The 22,291-nt window shown below is 41.8% G+C and overlaps 1 protein-coding gene across 1 annotated transcript in view; it reads left to right on the forward strand.

Annotated features, from left to right (window-relative positions):
- LOC148505405 (albumin-like) overlaps window positions 1–22,291 on the forward strand; it is a 33,452-nt gene that overhangs the window by 7,068 nt on the left and 4,093 nt on the right. The window contains exons 4-13 of the mRNA XM_088448245.1: window positions 310–442; window positions 5,013–5,218; window positions 6,441–6,573; window positions 11,313–11,410; window positions 12,406–12,535; window positions 14,932–15,146; window positions 16,422–16,554; window positions 16,661–16,758; window positions 18,842–18,980; window positions 19,208–19,431. Coding sequence (XP_088304371.1) covers window positions 310–442; window positions 5,013–5,218; window positions 6,441–6,573; window positions 11,313–11,410; window positions 12,406–12,535; window positions 14,932–15,146; window positions 16,422–16,554; window positions 16,661–16,758; window positions 18,842–18,980; window positions 19,208–19,431 — 1,509 coding nt within the window. The remainder of the gene's footprint in view (window positions 1–309; window positions 443–5,012; window positions 5,219–6,440; window positions 6,574–11,312; window positions 11,411–12,405; window positions 12,536–14,931; window positions 15,147–16,421; window positions 16,555–16,660; window positions 16,759–18,841; window positions 18,981–19,207; window positions 19,432–22,291) is intronic.

Below are 22,291 nucleotides of genomic sequence, written 5' to 3' on the forward strand. Positions count from 1 at the left end.
AATTTGACCCATATCAGGTCATTCGGCTGAATGATTTAATGCTCTACTGGTTGTACCACCAGAAAACCCCAAACCATAAAAGCTTATAGCAAAGCACAGAATGCATACAATACTGATGGTGGTGGAGATGAATAAACTGTAAGAACCAATCTGTCCTAGGTATGCTAACATATACTCAAACCAATTTATTAAAATGTTTACAGTAGCATATATTACAATGTTTACAGTAAGTACAGTAGGAATCCTTTGAATAAGATGTATATTGCATATCTAACCTTTTCCATTAAATACTGTACTGTTATCTTGCAGAGTGCTGGTCATTCTTTCACAAAGTTTACAACAATGCACACTTGAACAACAATATAAAGTGCAGGCAGATATCCACAAGATTGCTAAGCACTGTGTAGACCATGGAGATGAAGAAGAATGCAAAAAGCCAGTGGTATGATTTTCTTGCCATTTCTTTTAGTATACTTAATTTATAGATAAAACGTTTTAAAAATGGAATCAATGCTTATTAAAAAGCAACGTCATATTGCCCCTGTATGAGTACAACAGCATAACTCAGTAGTACATATGTAATTCCTGAGAAGAATTAGGAACTAATATGCAATATTTTTGCTTTATGAAATAAAAAATGTATAAAAATGTAATATAACATATATGAATCCTACCTGGGTTAGATGTGACAAAGCTATACTTACAGTACATCAGTGTATCAGTTCTGCATTATCTATCAAGAATTAAGAGCTGTCCTGAAAATCTAAGTGTGTATAATCTCATAGTTGTCTTTCAATAACATGGTATAATGTAATAAAACCATTTTCTATGACAATACTTTCTTCCAAACATGCATACCATGAGCCAAATGTAAGAGGGTGAGAGTTTAGAAAATGTGAGAGTTTAGCAGTAATCTCTCACATTGGTCGAGTTTTATCTTCAAAATGAGAAAACATCTGGATGAGAGTTTAATCGTGAGAGTCTTTTAGTCTAAAAACATGAGAGTTTGCATGTTCTCCGACTCTTTTACATTGGCCGAGTTTAAAAAGTGTGAGAGTTACTGCTAAACTCTCACATTTTCTATACTCTCACCCTTTTACATTTGGCCCCATGTGTTTGTATTGGCGTTATTTTTGTCCCTTTTAAACATAGAGGGCCTGAAACTTCTTGTAATGCACATGTGCACAACTTGCATATTTTCATTTGCACATATCTCGCATTTGTGGGGATGGAGATACAAGTCAACCAATTGACATACCTTTAAGATACGCCTTTAAGGAGGTAGATCTTGTTGTTACCTGTCAAGGACCTGGTGAAAATTTGCAAGTTGATGATATAGACACATTTTGGCTCTGGAATTAAAGTTTTATATACCTTAATATATATGGAACATAAAATGCAGTTGTAGAAACATAAGTATACAGACACATTTTCTTGAATATGCAAAAGCCATAATGTTATGTTCCTCTGGAAATCAGGGTCATTAAAAGCAACAAATTGCATATAAGCATTAGTATGATCATTCATTTCTAACATAGATGTATGTCTTTAATTCAAATATTCAAATGAATGAGTAACATCAGTATTGAGCTAAATCACTGTACAGTCTGCAGTAATAAGTTGTATAAACAGTGCTAATTTATTTCCTATTGTATATTTTTTTATATCATTTGGTCTCATGAGCAATGTGTTGTGTTGGTGTTATTATTAGCGTTATTGTATTACATTTTTCTTTAAGAAAGCTTACATATTATATGGAATAATTAACACTTTCACCCTCAGTATAATAAATTATAAAGATACTGTATTTGAAGTCACCTTGGGCTACCATGCCTTTTATAAAAGCAGTAGATCTGAATCCTCAGTGAATTATATTATACTATCAATTTAAACTAGATTTGAAGATTTAACATATTTCATGTTATACGAAATGATGTACTCCACTATATTATGAGTATTTCTAAGCTGACCATGCTGACATGTGACTTCTAATTTCCGTATAATATGCATAAATGCTTCTATTCTAAAAAAAATAATAATATTATTATTAATAATAATAATAATAATAATAATACACTTATTGTAGTACAGTAAAGTAAGGGAACCAATGTAACATCATTGTAGTTAATAGGATCAATAGACATAAGTGCTATGAATATTTGTATAAAAAGAAACCCCTGTAAAATGTATTTTCATTATTGATAGGGGTAGTAAAATAAAAAATTACAAAGTTAACTACAGTGTGCAATCGGCATGCATGCACTCATTCCAGCTCCTCTCCCATGCATCTACTCCTGCTTTTCCACCATGCATGAGCTGCCTCGTAAGGTGCGTACACACTAGACGACTCACAAAAGATGCAATGTTGCTAACGATTTCCCTTGAGCTCCCCCGGCAACTCCTCTGCCCTTCCAGACAATATCTTGCATAAACTGTCCAATCTGACAAACGATCTGACCAACTATCTGAATCTTGTTAACGAGATTGGCATATCTTGCCTGCTGTAGGCAAGATCTGAAGATGTGATGTACGACCCGCGTGGACGCGCATCGGCATCGTGAGTGGACATTCATGATTTGGACATAAATTACACGATTTGTCGTTCTGATGCGTCGAAATCGAGCAAATCGTGCAAAATATCGTCTAGTGTGTACGCACCTTTAGAAAGAAACATAACATTGTAACAAATAAGCACACATGTGAGGTTATTTCTGCAAATACGTTTTTTTTTTCGATATATGTTTATTATTTTTATCAAAACAAATTTCAAAATAATCAAGCAGTACATCAGAATGCGGAATAAAAATCACGCACAACACAGACTGATCATTCAAATACGTTCAGAACATAACAACCTTATCCAAATGTTGGTATCTGGTCCAATATGAAAAATAAAAAATAAATAATAAATAATATATACATAAAGAAAAAAAAATACAGGTAATTAAAAATAAGATAAAAATAAATAAATAACTTAATTAGAGACAAACAAAAAATCGGACAAAAACTGAGAAAACAGAAAAGGTAGGGGTTGGGACTGAAAGGGGAAGGAAAAGTAGGGTGGGGGGAGTTAGATGCCTCAAAAAACAAATAGAGTGGTTAATAAAATCCTATCCTCAAAACCACCAACTCCATCAGTGGAGAGATGACCATGATTATGCCACAGACGTCAGATATGTTCTAGAAGATTTATAGTTCAGCCATGGATGCCAAGTAGAGATGAACTCTTGACTCTTTTCTGGGGTCACACAGAGGCCCTGATTCAGAGCTGGACGCTCTGACAGAGCGCTCGCTCTGAATCAGGGCCGGCCTTCTTGATTTTTAGAGCGGCCTCCTGCGGGCAACCTAAAAGATGGTCGCGATGGTCAAGACCATCGCGACCATCGGGCTTGCAATGAGACCCTTGTGGTAGGGTCTCGTCTGCCGCAAGCCCTGGAGTGCTTTTGGCTCTATCAGAGCCAAAAGCACTCCCACTGACATCACTTGTGATGTCAGAGGGGGCCGCCCCAAGACGGTAGGCATTCCCATGGGAACGCCTCCGTCTGGCCAGCCACACCCCCGGCACGCCCACCAAAGGGGGCGTGCTGTCACTCACCATCGACAGCACGCCCCATTTGTAGCGATACCCATAGCGACGGCTTGCACGTCGCTATCCGGGTCTTGCGCATGCGTACTGGCCCAACATCGACCCGCTTGCGAGTGCTCAGCGCTCGTGAGCGGGGATGAATCAGGCCCAGGGGTCCTCCATAGACATGTACATGTCTATTTGAGCAAACCACTCCTTAAGAGTGGGGGGGGGAGTAGACCGCCAGCGAACTGGGATAACAGATTTCGCGGCACTATTGAGGAACTTTAAGAGGGATCTTTTATATGTTGCTGGAGAACCATGGTATAGATTAAGAAGCCAGAAAGAAGGATCAGAGTGTGTCTCCGAGTCCACAATCGACTTGGTGATAGATATTACTTGGTCCCAGAAAGGGCGTAGAAGCCTGCATTCCCACCAAATGTGTAGTGGAGAGCCAATTTCCTCATTGCACCTCCAGCATCTGTCGGACACCCCAGGGAACATCGTAGCTAGGGCAATGGGGCACCTATACCAGCGTGATAGAACCTTAAATTGTGTTTCAATCACAGAGTAGCTAAGAGAACTAACAAATGTATTCTGGAAAATTCTGTTCCAGTCAGAGTTTGTTAAGTCCAGCTGTAAGTCACATTCCCAATCTTTGACATATTTAGGGAGAGCAGAGTACATGTGCTCAATCAGAAGTCCATATCCTCTCGAGAGGGAATGTGCCGGTGGTAAAGGTGCCAAGCACATGTCCTCAAAAAGAGTCTGGGATCTGACAGAAGCAACACGTAATTCCCCGGACTGTACGAAATGCTTTAATTGTAGTAATCTCCAAATCTCAGATGGGGGAAGGTCCCACTTAGTCTGCAACACAGAAAAGGAAGACCCCCCCCCACCCCCTCCACCAGCTGGCCGACCCATTGCACTCCACGCCACATACAAATAGAAAAAACAGGGTTAGCGACCCCTGGGGAAAGTCAGGGTTGTTAAACAAGGTGGTCAAGGGGGAAAATTTTGAGGACACGCATGAAAGTTTACGCAATCTATTCCAGCGAGCCAGAGTTGGACCAATAGTGGGATGGGAGACAACCGGAACCTTAGACATCCAGGGATACTGTGCTATATGTATGGGCAAATACATTTTGTTAAGTGAAAGTTAACCCCCTGACTGCGATGCAAAATATGATGAATTGTACCTGGCCAGGAAGGATTTCCCAGGTTAGAACTGGAGCTGTACAAGGGATGCTTACACATTACAAACAATCCTGGAACATCCTTTTTGGCCAGATACACTTTTTTTTGCCATGGAGCTTAAAAATTATATTGTAACACAACAACACAGGGCTAGAAAAAGACTAGTCCCTGGATGTTGGACCCATCCCTTTTGTAATATACATGGCCTGTCTGTTGCCAGATTTTTATTTTGTCATTTCCTTTTTTGCAGATAACTCTGTTTTATGACCAAATTTGCAAAATTCAGGAATTAGATCAAAAGTATCCATTCACCAAAGAGTGTTGTGCCAAGCAAGATCCAGAGAGATATACGTGCTTTAAAGAGCATAGAGATGTTAAAACAGTACCGTATCAAGTAAAAGATATTGAATCAGCCTGTAAAGAGCACAAAGAACATCCAAAACATGCTTATGACCAGTAAGTTTGATTGTCTTAAAAAATGAAAAGCAAAAAAAAAAAAAAGTTATTATTTTACTGTATATATGCCATTCATTTATGGGGCTCATTTCTGTTAAAAAATTGGGTGATGACAGGAAAAATCTTTAAAAGCCTGTGTGTATAGATTTGTATAGCAAAATGGCATCATCAAGTTGTATTAACATTTCAGCCACCGCAAAGGGGGAGATGAAACTTCCCCCTCTTGCAATCTCAGCAAGTCCTGGTGCTCATGCTCTGTGTCTTGTCTCCTGGTCTGTCACAATGCACATAAACTAGATCTCACAAAAATAATTAGATCCCTTGTGCACTTTGGACCTCATTCAGAGTCTCTCACAAGTGGCCGCTCGCTCGCTCTGAGCGATGGTCGCACAACTGCGCATGCATATTATTCGCAGTGCACATGCGCAAACTAGCGGCTGCAATGTAGAAGCAAGTGCTCGTAGTACACAGACATGTCGCTACTTTGAGTGACAGATTGTGCCATTTGTGGGTGGTAACAGGGGAAGGTGCTTATCAACGGGGGAGTGGATGTACGAACGCAGGCGTGTCCGACCGTCAGCACAGAGTTTAATGGGAGTGCATAATTAGCAAAGTAGCGTTATTGAACAATGTGACTTGTGTTGTTCTTTACTCTGCCTGCTCGCAGTGCTTGCGGAAGGGGTGAGGTCTACCTCAAGCGCTGCGAGCAGCTCCAATGGCTCCCGATGTTCCCGATTAATCCTTCTTTGCCCGGAGATTACGTTTGCTGCGAGTAGCAAGGAGGCGTCTTTAATCACTTGCAAGCGCAAAATGCCGTAGCTCGCTAAGACATAGAGGCGGCCTTGCACTGCAAAGAGTGACCGCATGATTTGCATATCCGGCCCCTTTTTTCCAGCGAGCGACCGCATCTAGCGAGAGACTCTGAATGAGGTCCTTTGTGCAGACGGACGCTAGTTAGTACATATGTGTGAGAGAAAGATAAGCCATAAAAGAGAGATTTATTTTTTTCTGCAATATATTTTTATTGGTGAGATTATTGTTTTTTTTATAAGATCTGCCACAATACTTTCACCATATAACCGAATGGCAGTATCAATAGAAATGTGCAAACACTGTATAGAAAACTGAATTTCTCTATGGTACTTGCTTGGAGATCTATGCCAGGTTAAATTGCTTTAGATTTAGCGAATTTGACACAACTCTTTGATTTATATTTTTTCAGCTATTTAAATGAAATTGCAAAGAGACACTCAGGCCTGTACCCACCTTCAGTTCTGGAACTTGCTAAGCAATATGATAGAATTGTCACTGAATGCTGTGAAGCCGAAGACAAGCTAAAATGTTTTAAAGATCAGGTATGGTTTAGAAATTAGATTTCAGTATATTTTCAATATATACAGTACATATAATTAATTATATTAATAGCCGTAAATGAAATAAATACAATGTCTTTTATCGCTATAATCTAATGCCACATAAAGTTCATAAAGTGGACATGTCACTAATATATCTAGTTAAATAGCAATCTATGGTAGGGGAACACCAGTGCTCCCTTTGCTTAGTATTTATATGGTTCTTTCTCCTGCACGTTGCTGGTCATATCAACAACAAATGCTTCCCACACCACTACAGATATGCTATATAAACATTGTGGGCAGCATTTATACAGTATATCTGTGTTACTGTGACCCAGGTATACTATATGGCTCATGTATACTGAAAAAAGTACCACTTAAAGTTAGGGATGAGCGGGTTCGGTTCCCTGAGAACCGAACCCACCCGAACTTCGGGGATCCGGGGCGATCCGAGCCCAAGCTCGGATCTCCCTGTCTGCCCCGGATCCCTCTCCCGAGGCAAAACCTCGAGATCTGCTGTCGGATCTCGAGGTTTTGCCTCGAGCGGCCATTTAAAAAAAAATGCCTTTGCCTTTAATGGGCAAAGTGCTGATTGGCTGACAGAGCCGTCTGTCACGGCTCTCAGCCAATCAGCATTATGGTGCTCATTTGCATGTAGCACGGACTCGTGAGATCCGTGCTACATGCATCTGTGTGATTGACAGTGACACAGAGCACAGATGGGTCAGTGAGACCCGTCTGTGCTGCTGTGTATTTCAATGACACAGATGCACGCACGGACCAGGAGATCCGTGCTACTTGCATCTGTGTCATTGACACAGAGCACTAACGGGTCCGTGAGACCCGTCTGTGCTGCTGTGGTAAATAAAAAAAAAAAAACCTGTGTAAAAAGAGAAAAAAATGGCGTCCTCCCCCCCAAAAAAAGAGCAACCAGCCCCGGGCATTAGTGACCCAGTGCTGGGTGTGCTTAAATACAGGGGACAAACGACATAGGGGTCCCCTGTACTTAAACACAACCAGCACCGGGCTAGTCAGAACCAGAGCTGGTTGCCAAAATACGGGGGACAAACGACGTAGGGGTCCCCCGTATTCTGCGCAACCAGCTCTGGGCTCTGATCCGGTCCTGGTTCTGGAAATACAGGGGAAAAAAATGAGTAGGGTTCCCCTGTATGTTCCAGAACCAGCACTGGACTTTTTCTAGCGGGGAGCTGATGCCACAGCCAGGGGAGCCCTTTCACCGGGCCCCCCAGCCGCAGCATCAGCCCTGACCGCTAGTCAGCCCAGGCCGGGGATCCCTGGAGAGCTGGGGACCCCCCCAATAAAGGGGTCACCCTCTCCAGGGCACCCCAGGCCCAGGCTGATAGCCCGGGGCTATCCCCGCCACCCCTGGTGGCGGTGGGTGGCGGGTTGATTGTGTGGTGTGGTGTAAATAAAGAATATCAAACATTGTCTTTACAAGTAGAACTGCAAGTCCCAGCAAGCCTGCCCCGCATGCTGGTACTTGGAGAACCACAAGTACCAGCATGCAGGGCATTAAGGGCCCACTAGTACCTGTAGTTCACCTGTAAAAAAATGTTTAAAAAAAACACAGGACACACACACCGTGACAGTATAAGTTTATTAAACATACATACACACACACACACACACACACACATGTACACATACTCACCTATGTAACCCTGTAGCATCGGTCCACTTGTCCGGTAAAGTATCCATAGGGGACCTGTGAAAAAAAACATACTCACCATCTCCTATGCGAGGTTCTGTCCTCTTCGTTCCAAAGTAGGCATCCCCGGACTTGGCAAAAAAAAAAACGAAAACGCGATCCACGAACTTAGTACCGTTCTATAGAACGGTACTTCCCGAATGAGAGCTTAGCGGCGGGGTATCACCATGGAAACCCCGCTGCTAAGCGTTCATTGGCTGAGAGAGGCCATCTCCCGTCTCTCTCAGCCAATGAATGGCTCCCTCCATTGTAGTCAATGCTGGGAGCCGCAAGGTTATTAAAGTTTACCCTGCGGTTCCCACCATTGACTACAATGGAGGGGGGGGTGCACGCCATTTTTTTCTTTTTTTACACAGGTTTTTTTTTTTTTTTTTACCACAGCAGCACAGACGGGTCTCACGGACCTGTCATTGCTCTGTGCCAATCACACAGATGCATGTAGCACGGATCTCCCGGGTTCGTGCTACATGCAAATGGGCACCATAACGCTGATTGGCTTCCTGTCTGCCACTGCAGTGCCACTCCTAGATGGGCCACGTGTTTGTGCCGCCCCCTTGTGTCGCTTAGCATAGTCATCCAGCTTCCTCGGTACAACCTTTTGGCCTAAAAACAATATTGTGAGGTGTGAGGTGTTCAGAATAGAGTGGAAATGAGTGGAAATTAATGTTATTGGGGTTATTAATAGCGTAGGAACAAAAAAAGGCCCATTTATGTGATTTTAGCGGGTTTTTTTTATTTTTTAAGAAAAAATCCAGATCCAAAACACAAAACCCAGAACCCAAAACACGGAAGGGTGGTTTTGGCAAAACCAATCCAGATCCAAAACACGAAGAAAGATCCAGATCCAAAACCAAAACACAAAACACGAAAAGTGTCCGGTGCACACCCCTACTTAAAGTACAACGGTTATAACTGACAAGTGGATAGTGAGGTGGCAGGTCACATGATATGGACATTGCATAATGCAGATAAACTAGAGAGAGATTTAGCAAGTTTAGCGAAAGATGAAGTAGCAATCAATCAGCGTCTGTCATTTTGCCCGTATTCAATTAGAGACGAAAAGCCGCGATCGGCAAAAAACATTTGCCGATCGCAATGTTTTTGCCACTTTCCAAAGTATCGCCCTATTCAATTCCAGGGCGTTTTTGCATGTGCGAAAACTCCATAGGCATAATCCCTATTTTTGATTAAAAAGTGGGGACTTGGTTCAGAACCCTTTGGGCACCCCCCCTAATGACAACTTAGGCCAAAATATAAAAAAAATTTCTTAATACCTCATAAAAAAGGCATGTAATTTTTGGAGTGTTTGAAAATGGACTGTAAGTATTGGGTCTGGTATTTTGGGGTGCTGTATGGATGGGACAGGTGTTTTTAGGGTTGCAGGTGGCTGCAGCAGGTAGATTTTGAAAAGATTTTTCTAATACATTTTAGAGACCCATAAATGTACTAGTACCCATTTGCATGTACCCCCAATTCAACTACAGCAATTATTTTTCACAAAAGACATTGCTTTATATAATTTTTCCACACTTATGCAAATATACATATAACAGCCCTTTAAATATACCTAATTACTTTTATTAGGGCTCTTAATACACTTCTATATTGATTCCCTGGTCAGTTAGGCTTTTTAGAGGGGTACAGACTGATTTCCCCAAAAGAAGCTGTCCTTTTCGCTAGTTTTGCTATTCGCTGAATTCGCACATATGCTTTATCACCTGTTTAACAACTGAATAGGGCAAAAAGCAGGAGCGTGCATTGTGTAAGTAGGCAAAAACTTTGCTTCAAAACAGGCGAATGAGGCGAAAACATCACACTTATGGCCGTTCTCGGCTTTTCGCCGCTAATGGAATCCGGACCTAAGTCTGAAAAATGACAGTAGCTGATTTGTACTATATCTAAAGGGCCCCATACATCAGGAGGCTGTTTCCCCAATTCTCCAATCCGACCTGTACTGAAGACCCCACACCGCAAAGGGCAGCTCTTACTGGGAGAGCTGTCCTTTGCTGAAATCTTCATGCATATGGCATTACTAAACACAGCTATGTAAGCTATTACTGGCAGGATGCGTCACATCCAAAATGCAATGTTTGATGCATCCTGCCCCCATTGGTTTTACTACTACAATAGTGCCCTGAAGGGGGTTGGGTGGAGGGTCACCACCTAGGGTTACCACAGAGTTTCCACCAGCCTTGAAATCAACTCAAATTCCTAAAGCGTTTCTTAATATGTCAGGCTGATAAACGCTTCTTCAGTGGCAGGTTCTTTATACAGTACATATAGGGAGTCAATTGCAGATGATGGCTGTGATGCCTGTGATCTCGTGAGCACATATACCACACATACAGTAGCCACTGTCTGCGAAGAAAAATATGTGATATCAGGGCATATTGGGGACGTTTTGAAGTGCCGATGATGGTGTTCCATCGTGGACTTTGCCCTCAATTCAATTACAGTACAGTCTACATCGCTGATTGTCCTGCGCATGTCAATAGGGTGCAAGGAAAAATGTGTACATGTAGACAGATCACAGCAACACACCTCATTGAATTGACTCCATATTATATACAGGACAAGAAAATAAATGGATCCAATTAATGTTTTGGTGAACTACTTAAAACAAGTCTACCCACTGCTGAGCGTAACCGATAACATATTTTATCTTCATTGCCTCTGGTGCTAAACCAACCACATATGGATGTTTAAATGAGTTTGGTTAAAAAGTTGGTTAAGATTTGCATATGCATTAAATAACTAGCATTCCAGTGATTAAACCTTAAATTCAGACACGCCAGGAGCACAGGGCAGTATTTGAAAACACAGTGCTATAGGTCAATCTTTAAGACATATTTTTTAGTAATATTTTTTTTTACTTGTATTATCTGACATGCAGGTTACTGTAAATATATGATGCTCATCCTTTGAATGCTTACTGAGACATTGTAAAGTTATTTTTAAAAGAATATTTATTTTGTTATTCTCTATTCAATTCTGTTTGTTTATTTTGTAGATGACAGACATTTTAAAGAAAACATATTACATTGAACATGTGCAAGAACATAAATGTCGGATTCTTGACACCTTTCCAGAACGAGTCACACAGGCCAAGTAAGCATCTAAAATACAGACGCATAATGATAATTTACTAAAATGATCCAGTGCCTTAAGGCCCTCATACACAGTGCGATATGCACTTTGCAACACAATGGCTGATCTGATGGCCAACATATCGGACGGTCCCCACACACGGAGCGAACCGCTGCCTGACCACCCGATATGCCGGCACCCCCCCCTCATAGCACTGCATGTAATCAAACATCGCATCACCAGATCTTATGTGCAGCATGTAAGATCTGGAGAAGCGATGTACCATCCCATAGGAGCGTGCACTGGCCGATATCATCCCCCGCACATGGTACGATATAGCAGCGATACCGTAACAATCCGTTGGATCGGCTGCGATATCTCACCGTGTATGGGTGCCTTTATTCCATGTGAATTATGATAACACTTTATCCCTAAATGAAAACCATTTGTACCTTCAGTCCTTTCTTTATATGAGTAGACATAAAGGGCTGATTTCCTTTGCTTTGTACATGACAAAACAATGTTGTTGTATCACTGGGCAACGGAAACAAACAACTCCATTTAGAAAAGTACACCATTGAAAGCACAGAAAAAAGACAGACAAGGTGTATATTAAAATTGCATAAGGGCATATAAATATGAAGGTGATAATCTCCTTTAATAATGCAGTGTTATGTTACTATGTAATATGTCCTATTGTTATTATAAGTGCATCATCTGATATATTTCTAATTAGTGGACCAATCTAAAAAAAATAAATTCATGAACATACATTATATTGATCCTACTATGCAATATTGAAATAGAAAATAAATAATTTTTCTAAGTGTCCCAACTGCTATAAAATCCAGCCTGTCTGCATTAAGCATTGCAGTTTATCTTAAAAGATGTTCAGTTATGTCTTTCTCTATTGGATAAAGGTACAGTATATCATATGCAATATATGCAGAAATGTAAAACAACCTTGTGTTTTGAGCTATATCAATCAAACTATTACTCTCTTCCTTTATCTCCAGGACACTAGCTAAAGTTAGCAAAAAGTATCCTGCTGCTACATTTGAAGATGTACAGAAACTTACCCTTGAAATTGTTCATTTGCATAAGGACTGTTGTCATGGTGACATGGTGGAATGTATGATTGAGAGGGTAAGAGAGCTCTCACTGTGTTTCGTGACTAAATATAAATATATTATGCTGTAGGTTGTAGAATAAATCAGTTACTGGTGGAAATCTTTTCAAAAAGTCTCAGAATATTGATGACATTTTGGATTATTGTGTGGAGCATATTTTAAAAATGTAACCTAGTCTTTGCATGTAACAAATTACAATACCACATGTTAAAGCATAGACAAGTAGCTCATGGCAACCAATCAAGTTATAGCTATACTTTTTCTATTATAGCTTAGAAAATTAATAACATCAGATGGGTTGCTATGGGTAACACCCCTTGTCTGCACAGTTACATATAAAACGTTTGAAAAAATGTCTTCAAATTTCGTGCTGAAGTTGTGAGTAAAAAATATACCAAGATTGCCAAATGTACTAAATGCATCAAATTTACATAATGTATCCATATAATTTAAATAATATTGTCACATCAGTACAGCATTTCAAGAAGACATCGGGCCTGATTCAGAGCAGCTTGCTATTTGCGAGCGCACGCTCTGAATCAGGGCCGGGAGTATTTTTTTTTTCCTGTCCACTCGCTAAGCTGTGGGTGCCCACCCACAGCTAGTGCGAGCAGGCAGGAGATGGTCGCGATTATCGCGATCATCGGCATTGCGAGGAGACCCTAAGGTAGGGTCTCAGCTCTAGCAATGCCGAGTGGACTTCCTGCTCTAATAGAGAAGAAAGCCCACTACTGACATCACGAGTGATGTCAGTAGGGCCGCCCACAAATGGCAGACGTTCCTTCGGGAACCCAACCTACCCGCCTACAAAACGGGGCGAGCTGTCGATCAACATCGACAGCCGCCCCATTTTGCTGTGAGCCCCGGAGCGAGTTCTCACTCGCTACAGGGCTCGCGCGCGTGCGCACTGGGCCACCATCGACCCGTTTGCGAGCGGGTCTGTATCAGGCCCATAATACAAAACATAAAAGAGATAAAAGAGGAAGCTACAAGTGAGAAAGATAATAAATAGGAAAATTGACAGGCCCAAACAGCGCCCCTTGCCCTGCGGTGCCCTGTGCCATGGCACAGGTTGCCCTACACTAGTTACGGCCCTGGTATGACCCACTGTGCGAGACATCAGCATTATAACATTAAGGGCTGCAAAAGTGCCCACAGTAGCATCTTTAACCAAATGCTGCTTCAAAGTCTTTCCCTTGTGTACATCTATGAGTACAGATGTGCAAGAACTGAGATGCCCACTGTCAGCGTCTGTAGTCTTAGTAATACCGATTGATATGTCCTTAGACACCACCATCGGTCGCACCATTGAAATTTGCATCCGCTTTATGGCAGGTGCAGTTTCTTCGTCTGACTATGTCTGTGGCTGTGCGTGAGTGTATGAAGCCATTTTCACTGACACACATGCGACACTCCCGTAATACCCCAATCACTGGACCATATGTGTGTGTGTTACTAAGCACCTCCCAGTCACTGCTCAGGAACGCTGTAATATCTTCCACAACAATTCTGATATGGTGCATCTTGATCACGACAGCGCCTTTGTGTAAACTCTGTATGTGCTATAAGGAGAGGTTTTAGGGATTTCATGCATGTGCAGTTTCAAAAAATTACTCAACTATGTGAATATCAGCATTGTATGCGGCCACTGAATTACACCCTAAGACTGAAGAACTCATGTGATTATACATACCCATTAAATACTTTCTTATTGATGAATAAGTGTATCTTTATAGAAGCTTTAAAATAATTGTTTGTATGGTTTTAAGGCCAGTGTCAGTGTAAGTGGGTAACATATTTATATAAAAATATAACATTAGGCCTTATTCAAAGATTGGCCTATTTCTGCAATAGCGGTTGTGGAACTATACAAATGCTAATTTCAGTCTTCCCTTTGTGATCCACCATGTGATGGAGTGTATGATCACCGAGGTACCTACTTTCAGCCTCTCTGGTCTGTGAAATTGTAGATTGTTAACATTAACATCGATGCAACATTGGTCACGCCATCAACATTTGTGGTAGCCTAGGGTCTACTCTAGTTACTCTCCTTAAATCCAACCAAACATGGTCTCTGAGGCACTGGATTTGCATTTGGGAGCACAGCAGCATTACCTGACACGCCTGTTACACGCCCATGAAACTGACCCTTTTTGCTTCACTTTAGGTCACTCTTCAGTCTCCACCCTGATACATCCAGGGATCGCAACCTCCTTCTCAAGTGTTAGCGATTCCATAAACAATTGCCAAAAGCATCGGACACTTGGCTTTGCGCATGCGTTGTAAGGGTTTCCAGAACTTTTCAGAGATGCACAGTAGCAAAAACATTGCTCTACTACAGGAACATCAAACACTGCATCCATCTCTGTATAAGGCCCTTTATACATGTAAATAATTTCTCTTTGTTAACAGCTGGAACTCACCCAACATACTTGTGATAATCATGAAAAGCTATCTAGCAATCTGAAAGGTTGCTGTGAAAAGCCTCTCATTGAGCGGACATCTTGTATTATCTCCTTACCAAATGATGACGCTCCAGCTGACCTGCCCACGGAGATGACAGAATTTGTAGAGGATGAGCACGTGTGCAAAAATTATGAGGAGCATAAAGACTTATTCTTGGCCAAGTAAATAAACGTTTTCGATACAGAAGTTTTAAAAGTATTACATTGAATTTAATGATATTATGATACAAGTGACAGTGGGCCTGACTCAGCTTTGGGAATAGAGTAAGATAGAGCAAGTAAGTTTTCATCTAGGTAAAACCATGCTACACTACAGGTGAGACAGATATAAAATGTGCAGAGAGATTTATATTTGGGAAGGATCTGTCCAAACTGACATCTAAATTGCAGTGTAAAAATAAAGCTGTCCAGGATTTGTGGGCTACATGCAAAAGCAGCCAGTATTTACCCTGCATGCAAAAACAGTATGTATTTGCACCGCTTGCAGTGTAACATGGTTTTTCCAGGAACACAGGGCCTGATTCAGACCTGCTCGCAAGCACATAGCGCTTACAAGCGGGTGGATGGTGGCCCAGTGCACACGCACAGCGCACGTCACGCGTGTGTGCGAGCCCCTTAGCGAGTGAGAACTTAACTCGCTCCGGGCTCGCAACAAAACAGGGTGGCTGTTGATGCTGATCGACAGCTCGCCTCGTTTTGTAGGTGGGTAGGGGGGGTGGCTGCCATTTGTGGGCGGCCCTACTGACATTACTCTTGATGTCAGTAGTGGACTTCCTGCTCTATTAGAGCACAAAGTACACTCGGCATTGCGAGTGTTGAGACCTTACCTTAGGGTCTCCTTGCAATGCCGATGGTCGCGATAATCGCGACCATCTCCAGCCCGCTCGCACAAGCTGTGGGTGGGCACCCACAGCTTAGCGAGCGGGCAGGACAAAAAAAAATAAAAAAATCCCCGCCCTGATTCAGAGCGAGCGCTCGCAAACAGCGAGCGGCTTTGAATCAGGTCCACAGTTACTTGCTCTATCTTACTCTATTCCCAAATCTGTGCCTAAACAAAATGCAGGAAGCCCCACAACAGTTTTAGCAATATGCAACTTGTTTAGTATCTTGCAGGATCCCTCATATGATATTATCTAAAACATAGATTACATGATTAAACATTAATGTAACATTTCTTTATTAGTATTGTGATCTGTATTCTGCATTTTGTACAACTATTTCTAACTATCCACCTGTGAGGATCTGCTAACGGGATGAAAAACCCAAATTATATGGCGCTAACTTATGTGACTATAGTGTGTACAGGTGCCTACACCTGCTAAAGTCATTACAACACCCTTTCTATCTATCTATTAAATAACTATTCTGATATTAATGGATTACTACATTTTCTGCCTCTGCCATTTTCATCATATTGTAATATTTGTGATTTCACAGATTTACCTATGAATTTGCTAGAAGGCACAAAGATTTAGCTATACAATCACTTCTACGGGTTTCTAGAGGATACGAAGCTCTGATTCAAAAGTGCTGTGCAACTGCGGACCCTGTTCCCTGTTACAAGACTGCGGTATGTCTACTGACAAGATATCTAAGACAAGTTAATGTAATAAATGAATAATATATGTAATGAGGCTGTCCATTTTCATAGCAATTACATTTCTGTTTTTCTGCAGCCGCAATTGCTGGAAGCTGCAATAAAGGCGAGCCATGCTTTAGAGCAAGAGAACTGTGCAGCCCTTGAGAAATTGGGTCCTTATTTCTATCAACTTCAGTAAGTTCTTCCAGAAATCATGGTCATTATTTGGGAATATGTGTATAATGTTTTGAATAAGAAGATTTTATTTAACTGTACCATTAGATATTGTTACTTGAGTACTGTATATTTTGTGTAAGCAGTATGTTAATTAATGTAATCTTTACAGGAATGTCAAACTGGACCCCTGAAACTTTTCAAATTCCAATAATGGGTAGCCCCGCCATTTTAAATGATTCTAAGGGCCTGATTCAGATTTGGGATTAGAGTAAGATATAGCAAATGCAGTGGCGTAACTAGGGTATTTGGAGCCTAGGGCAAGTTAAAAAATGGAGCACCCCCCCTGCAAGTACTGCAGTTGGTCACATGCCACAATGGGCGTGGCCACTGGAAAAAGGGGGCATGGCAACATGACACACCACCATTTCTCGTCACTCTGGGAACCTTCCTTTCCATTCTAAATGCACCTTAATGCCCCAAGTAGTAGTGCCCCTCTTGCAATGCCGACTTTAGTAGTGCCCCTTATGCAATGTTCCCAGTAGCAGTGCCCCCTGTAGTAGTGCCCCTTATACAGTGCCCACAGTAATGCACCCTTATATAGTACCCCTTATGCAGTGTTTCCAGTAGTGCCACTTATACAGTGCCCCCAGTAGTGCCTCTTATACAGTGCCCCCAATAGTACCACTTATACAGTTCCCCCAGTAGTAGTCCCCCCTATGCAGTGTCCCCAGTAGAGGTCCCCCCTATTCAGTGCTCCCAGTAGTGCCCCTTTTACAGTGCCCCCAGTAGTGGCCCCCCTTATGCAGTGCTCCCAGTAGTGCCCCTTATACAGTGCCCCCAGTTGTGGTCCCCCTATGCAGTGCCCCTTATGCAGTACCCCAGTAGTAGTCCCCCCATGCAGTGTCCCCTGTGGTGATCCACCCTATGCAGTGCCCCAGTGGTGCCTTTTATATAGTGACCCCAGTCCTCCCTATACAGTGCCCCCAGTAGTGCCTCTTATATAGTGCCCCCAGTAGTAGCCCCTCCTATGCAGTGTTACTGGCTCACATAAGTCAACCAAAATGAAAATCACATAATCAACGGCTTGAGCGGTCCGCCCTGCGTGCGGACACCTGGACATTGCTCTCAGGGCGGACTGCTCAGGCCGCGGGCGCAGCAGTAGATTATGTGATTTTAATTTTGGTTGACTAATGTGAGCCAGTAACTTGGGTCTTGATAAAGGTTCAAATCTGAACCGAACGTTGACCAGACCTGTGGCTATTAAAAGACAAGATATATACATTCAAATGGAATCATTAGTATAATTTCCCTGCATTGATTATAAGGCACAATGATCCCTATGACTACATGCATTTTTATATAAGGTTTCTCTTGGAAACTTATATAGAACCCCTTGTAAAACACAATACATGAGCAAGCCCTGAAAAGTATCAGTGTGTCTACATCAATAAATAGATCTTATTAATTGCTTTGTGGCTCGTTTACATTTGGATCTAAGTCCATTTTATGACACGTCTCTCAGATGCAGATGTACACGTCCACTTTACTTCCGCGCTCATAGGTGGCGCCTTCACAATCTCCCTGAAATGTTTTTTTCAAAAGTAAGCAAGTATATTCTAGACCCCTTATTCTCTATTTTATTGGATCCAGTTTCCTGATTTTATACTTTTCATTCATTTTACACAACAAAATCTTCCAAGGTACAGTATTTTTTGCTGTCAAATGCCATACAGTATATTTTTCTGATAATTTTCAGTACAGTACAGGTGGGAGGCATATTGAGCATAAGCCATGTTAACTACTGCTCTTTAGTGTTCATCACGTCAAGCCATCTAGTAATTAGTACTGTAGGTCAAGATGTAATTTAGTTTTATAAAAATACTGGACCTACTGTATACATGACTGGATAGATTTGCACTGATAAGGATAAATGAGAAAAGTTAGTATTTTATTTTATTGTACAGATGTTTTTATTTTCTTGGGAAATCCACCATGTGTAGACATTTTCCATGCTGTAATAATTTGTTGTTCCAAAGAGTAATATGGACATTTTCACACATCCCTATTTAGTAAGAGCTGAATAGGTTTTCCTTTATTTCAGACTTCTTTACCGCTACACAGCAAAAATGCCAGAGGTGACAGACCCAACACTGATTGAGATCACAGGCCAAATGACAAAATTTGGAGCCAAGTGTTGTCCACTACCCGAGAACCAGAGAATACCTTGTGCTGAGGAATTGGTGAGTTAGTTTCCTTGCCTGCTTTCCTATAATCAAAGTTAAATAGTGCATTTTTTGCCAGTGTTTTGACATCTACTGATCACAGTACTGACTTCAAATGTTGAACAGGTAAAAAATATGTGAAGCAGCTTCCAAGGTCTGTGCGACATTTAGTTTTAGTGCGGCGAGTATTGACCGTACTTTTTAAAAAATACAACTCTCTTTCTCTTCTATTTTTTGTTATGCAGCTGGATTTATTGCTGGGTGATATGTGTGAAAGACAGTCACACACATTTATAAATGATGGAGTTCGTCACTGTTGCGTGGACTCATATTCTGACAGAAGACCATGCTTTACTAAACTTGGTCCAGACACTACCTTCAAACCTCCAAGCCTGGATGAAAATACTTTCCACGTTGGTGCAGACTTATGTGATGCTTCAGAAGAAGATCAGCAAACCAAGAAAAAGATGTAAGTTCTGGGAATGTTCAGTGAAGACCTACAATATGTGTCAATGTCAGTTTCAAACCTTCGAAAGAGGACTGGTGTTGATGTTGCCTATAGCAACCAATCAGCTTTTAACTCTTATTTTATAGAATTATAACTAGAAGCTATGGGCAACTTCTTCACTTGTCCTGTTTAGAAGGTTTGATACATCTCCACCTAAATAGCAAATCGTTCTACCAATATGCTCTATTTTTTTTTCTTCATAAACTGCAGAAATAAGGTAGGCTTTGTTATCTGCATAGCAGTTCTTAACTTTTCTGTTTTACAGTTGAAGTCAAGATAAAATTGTTGGTAAGGGAGTGCGCTACTGTGCAGACTGCATTTTGTTCCTCCAGGGAGGTTTCATTCCCTGTTCCAAGATGGCTGCCGAGATTACTACTGAACATGTGCATCTAGGCTTTAATGTGAGAGAGTTACACAGTGGGAGATGGACGTCTCCCACTTAGCTCTAAGAGACCCGGCATAATTACCAACATTATCCGCTGTTCAGCATTCTGCGCCGCTACCGGCAAGCTATATACAGTCACCAGCTGGTGAGCTGTATCAAACCCCACTCCGCTTCATTATAACAAGTGTGTAACAGTGAGTACGACTGTACATCATCTGTCAATAAACCATCCTTCTGGTTAAGCAACTGGGCTGCCTGTAGTAATAAGGCATTCTGCTGGTGTGTATATAACTCTGCCATACCACCACACATGTTCCAACAGAAATCTGGGTCTCAGTTTTATGACACAATTTCTAGCTATTAAAACTCATTTACACACCTTTATTGCTGGCTACCAGTGAAATGTAATATGCTTTCTAACAGTTATACTGTAAAATTAGGTGTTCAAAAAAAAAATGTAATCTGATTAATGCAGAATAAAAATTGAGGCACCTAAAAAAATTAAATAGGATCCATTAACTATATGACTATTATCAGGGCCCTAGCTAGGGTAGTGCGACCAGTGCCATCGCACAGGGCACCACAGGTCAGAGGGCGCTGTTTGGGCCTGTCAAATTTCTGTTTATTATCATTCTTGTTTGTAGCTTCCTCTTATTTCATCCCCAGCATCTCCTGGCCTCCCCTATCTCTTCCCTGGCCCTTCCCCATGAGGCCATGGCCCTTTTTTGGGGGCATTTTGTCCCTTTGAAAAATGAGGGGAGCGCCAATGCTCTTTCTGGCACAGGGCACCAAAAAGTCTAGTTACGGATCTGACAATTATATGGGCGCATTACACTATAAGAGGAACAGCTAATTCCGACAAATAGATCACACAAGACGACTTTAGAAGAGAGTGCTGTTCCAAATGATTCTATAATCCAAGCAAAAAACAATGGGCCTGATTCAGAGCCGACGCAATTAGCGCTCGCTCGTCCTGAAAATAGGGGTGGCTATTCAAATGAACCGTTCGCTGTTTGCGGTCTGTTCACGCCTCTAGGTCTGAACGAGCGAACAAAACTTGCGGTCGTTTTTTGGGAAACTACGCCCCCTGGCCACTCGCATCCTACGTCATGTCCGCTATTTATTAGATTAATCGAGTACATCGACCAGCGACTGAACTGCTCGCTATTCTTGTGGTCGGTTTTTGCTACCACAATTTTGTGAGCAGTTCTGGCTATAAAATAACCCAGTGACGTGGTCAATGACGCTGCTGTTTTAATTATGCACACCCATAAAACGCCCGTTTTGACCTTTAAGCACGCCTGCATTCTGATCTCCACTCCCCGTTTTCAAGCACCTGTTACCACCCACATATGCCTCATTCTGTCACTCAAATTATCAGGCATTCGCTATTTTGCGAGCACATGATTTTCGACCGCACTGACTGGTTCACGCATGCGTATAACGATCCGTACGCATGCGCAGTTGGCCAAACATCGCTCGGAGCGAATGAGCTGCCGCTTACGAGTGGCTCTGAATCAGGCCCAATGTTCATAAAATTTTTCAAAGTGCTAGATGTATCCACACATAGTGCCTGATTCATATGTGTCTTCTGCTGCGACCGATTTTGCATCTGTTGCTGTAGCTGCATCTGAGACGTTATGCAAATGCTCACACGTGTTCATAGTATGAATGTGCAAGGACTGAGACGCCCACTTTGAGCATCTATACATGCTGTCATATTGTAGGTGCGTCTTTAAATGTCAACATCGGTTGCACCATCGAAAGTGCACCAACCCTGTTGCAGGTGCTGTTTCTCCATCTGACCATCCTCCTATGCCTGCGGCTTTGGCTGCTTTCACTGACTCGCCAGCTGCAAAATGAGCTGAACTCCGTGATCATTGGCATTGCGTCCACTTCTATATCAGGTCCTTAGACTCATAGGGGTAAATGTACAAAACTGCGCTTTTCAAACTGCTCCATTTCAGCCATTGAATTTAAAGCTTCAATAAAATGAAATACAAAACCAGGAATGTCCGAAAACACAGCACAGCTGCTTTGGAAAGGGATGCTCATTAAACTGAACTTTATAGTTTTACTATTTTTGCAACCTGCATTGTTTTTTGCATGTTTTTTGCATGATAGAAAGAATTAGTGATGTGCACCGACCCCTGTGTTTTGGTTTTGTATCTGTATCTCCTTCAAGGTTTTGGATCTGGATTTGGTTATGCAAACCACCCTTAAGTGTTTTGGTTTTGGATCTGGATTTTTTAAATAAAAAATAGATAAAAAGTTTTAAAAAAACCAGATAAACTCAGGAGATCAGAACCGCGACCCAGATTTACCCGGATCTCCTCAGAAGATTAGAACCGCGACTTGGATTTACCCAGATTCACAAAATTCGGGTGGATTCGGATTTCTGGAGAACCAAACCGCACATCTCTATTAAGAATGTCC

Source organism: Taudactylus pleione, unplaced genomic scaffold (assembly GCF_031769625.1).
Source record: "Taudactylus pleione unplaced genomic scaffold, aTauple2 ptg000454l, whole genome shotgun sequence".
Lineage (NCBI taxonomy): Eukaryota > Metazoa > Chordata > Amphibia > Anura > Myobatrachidae > Taudactylus > Taudactylus pleione.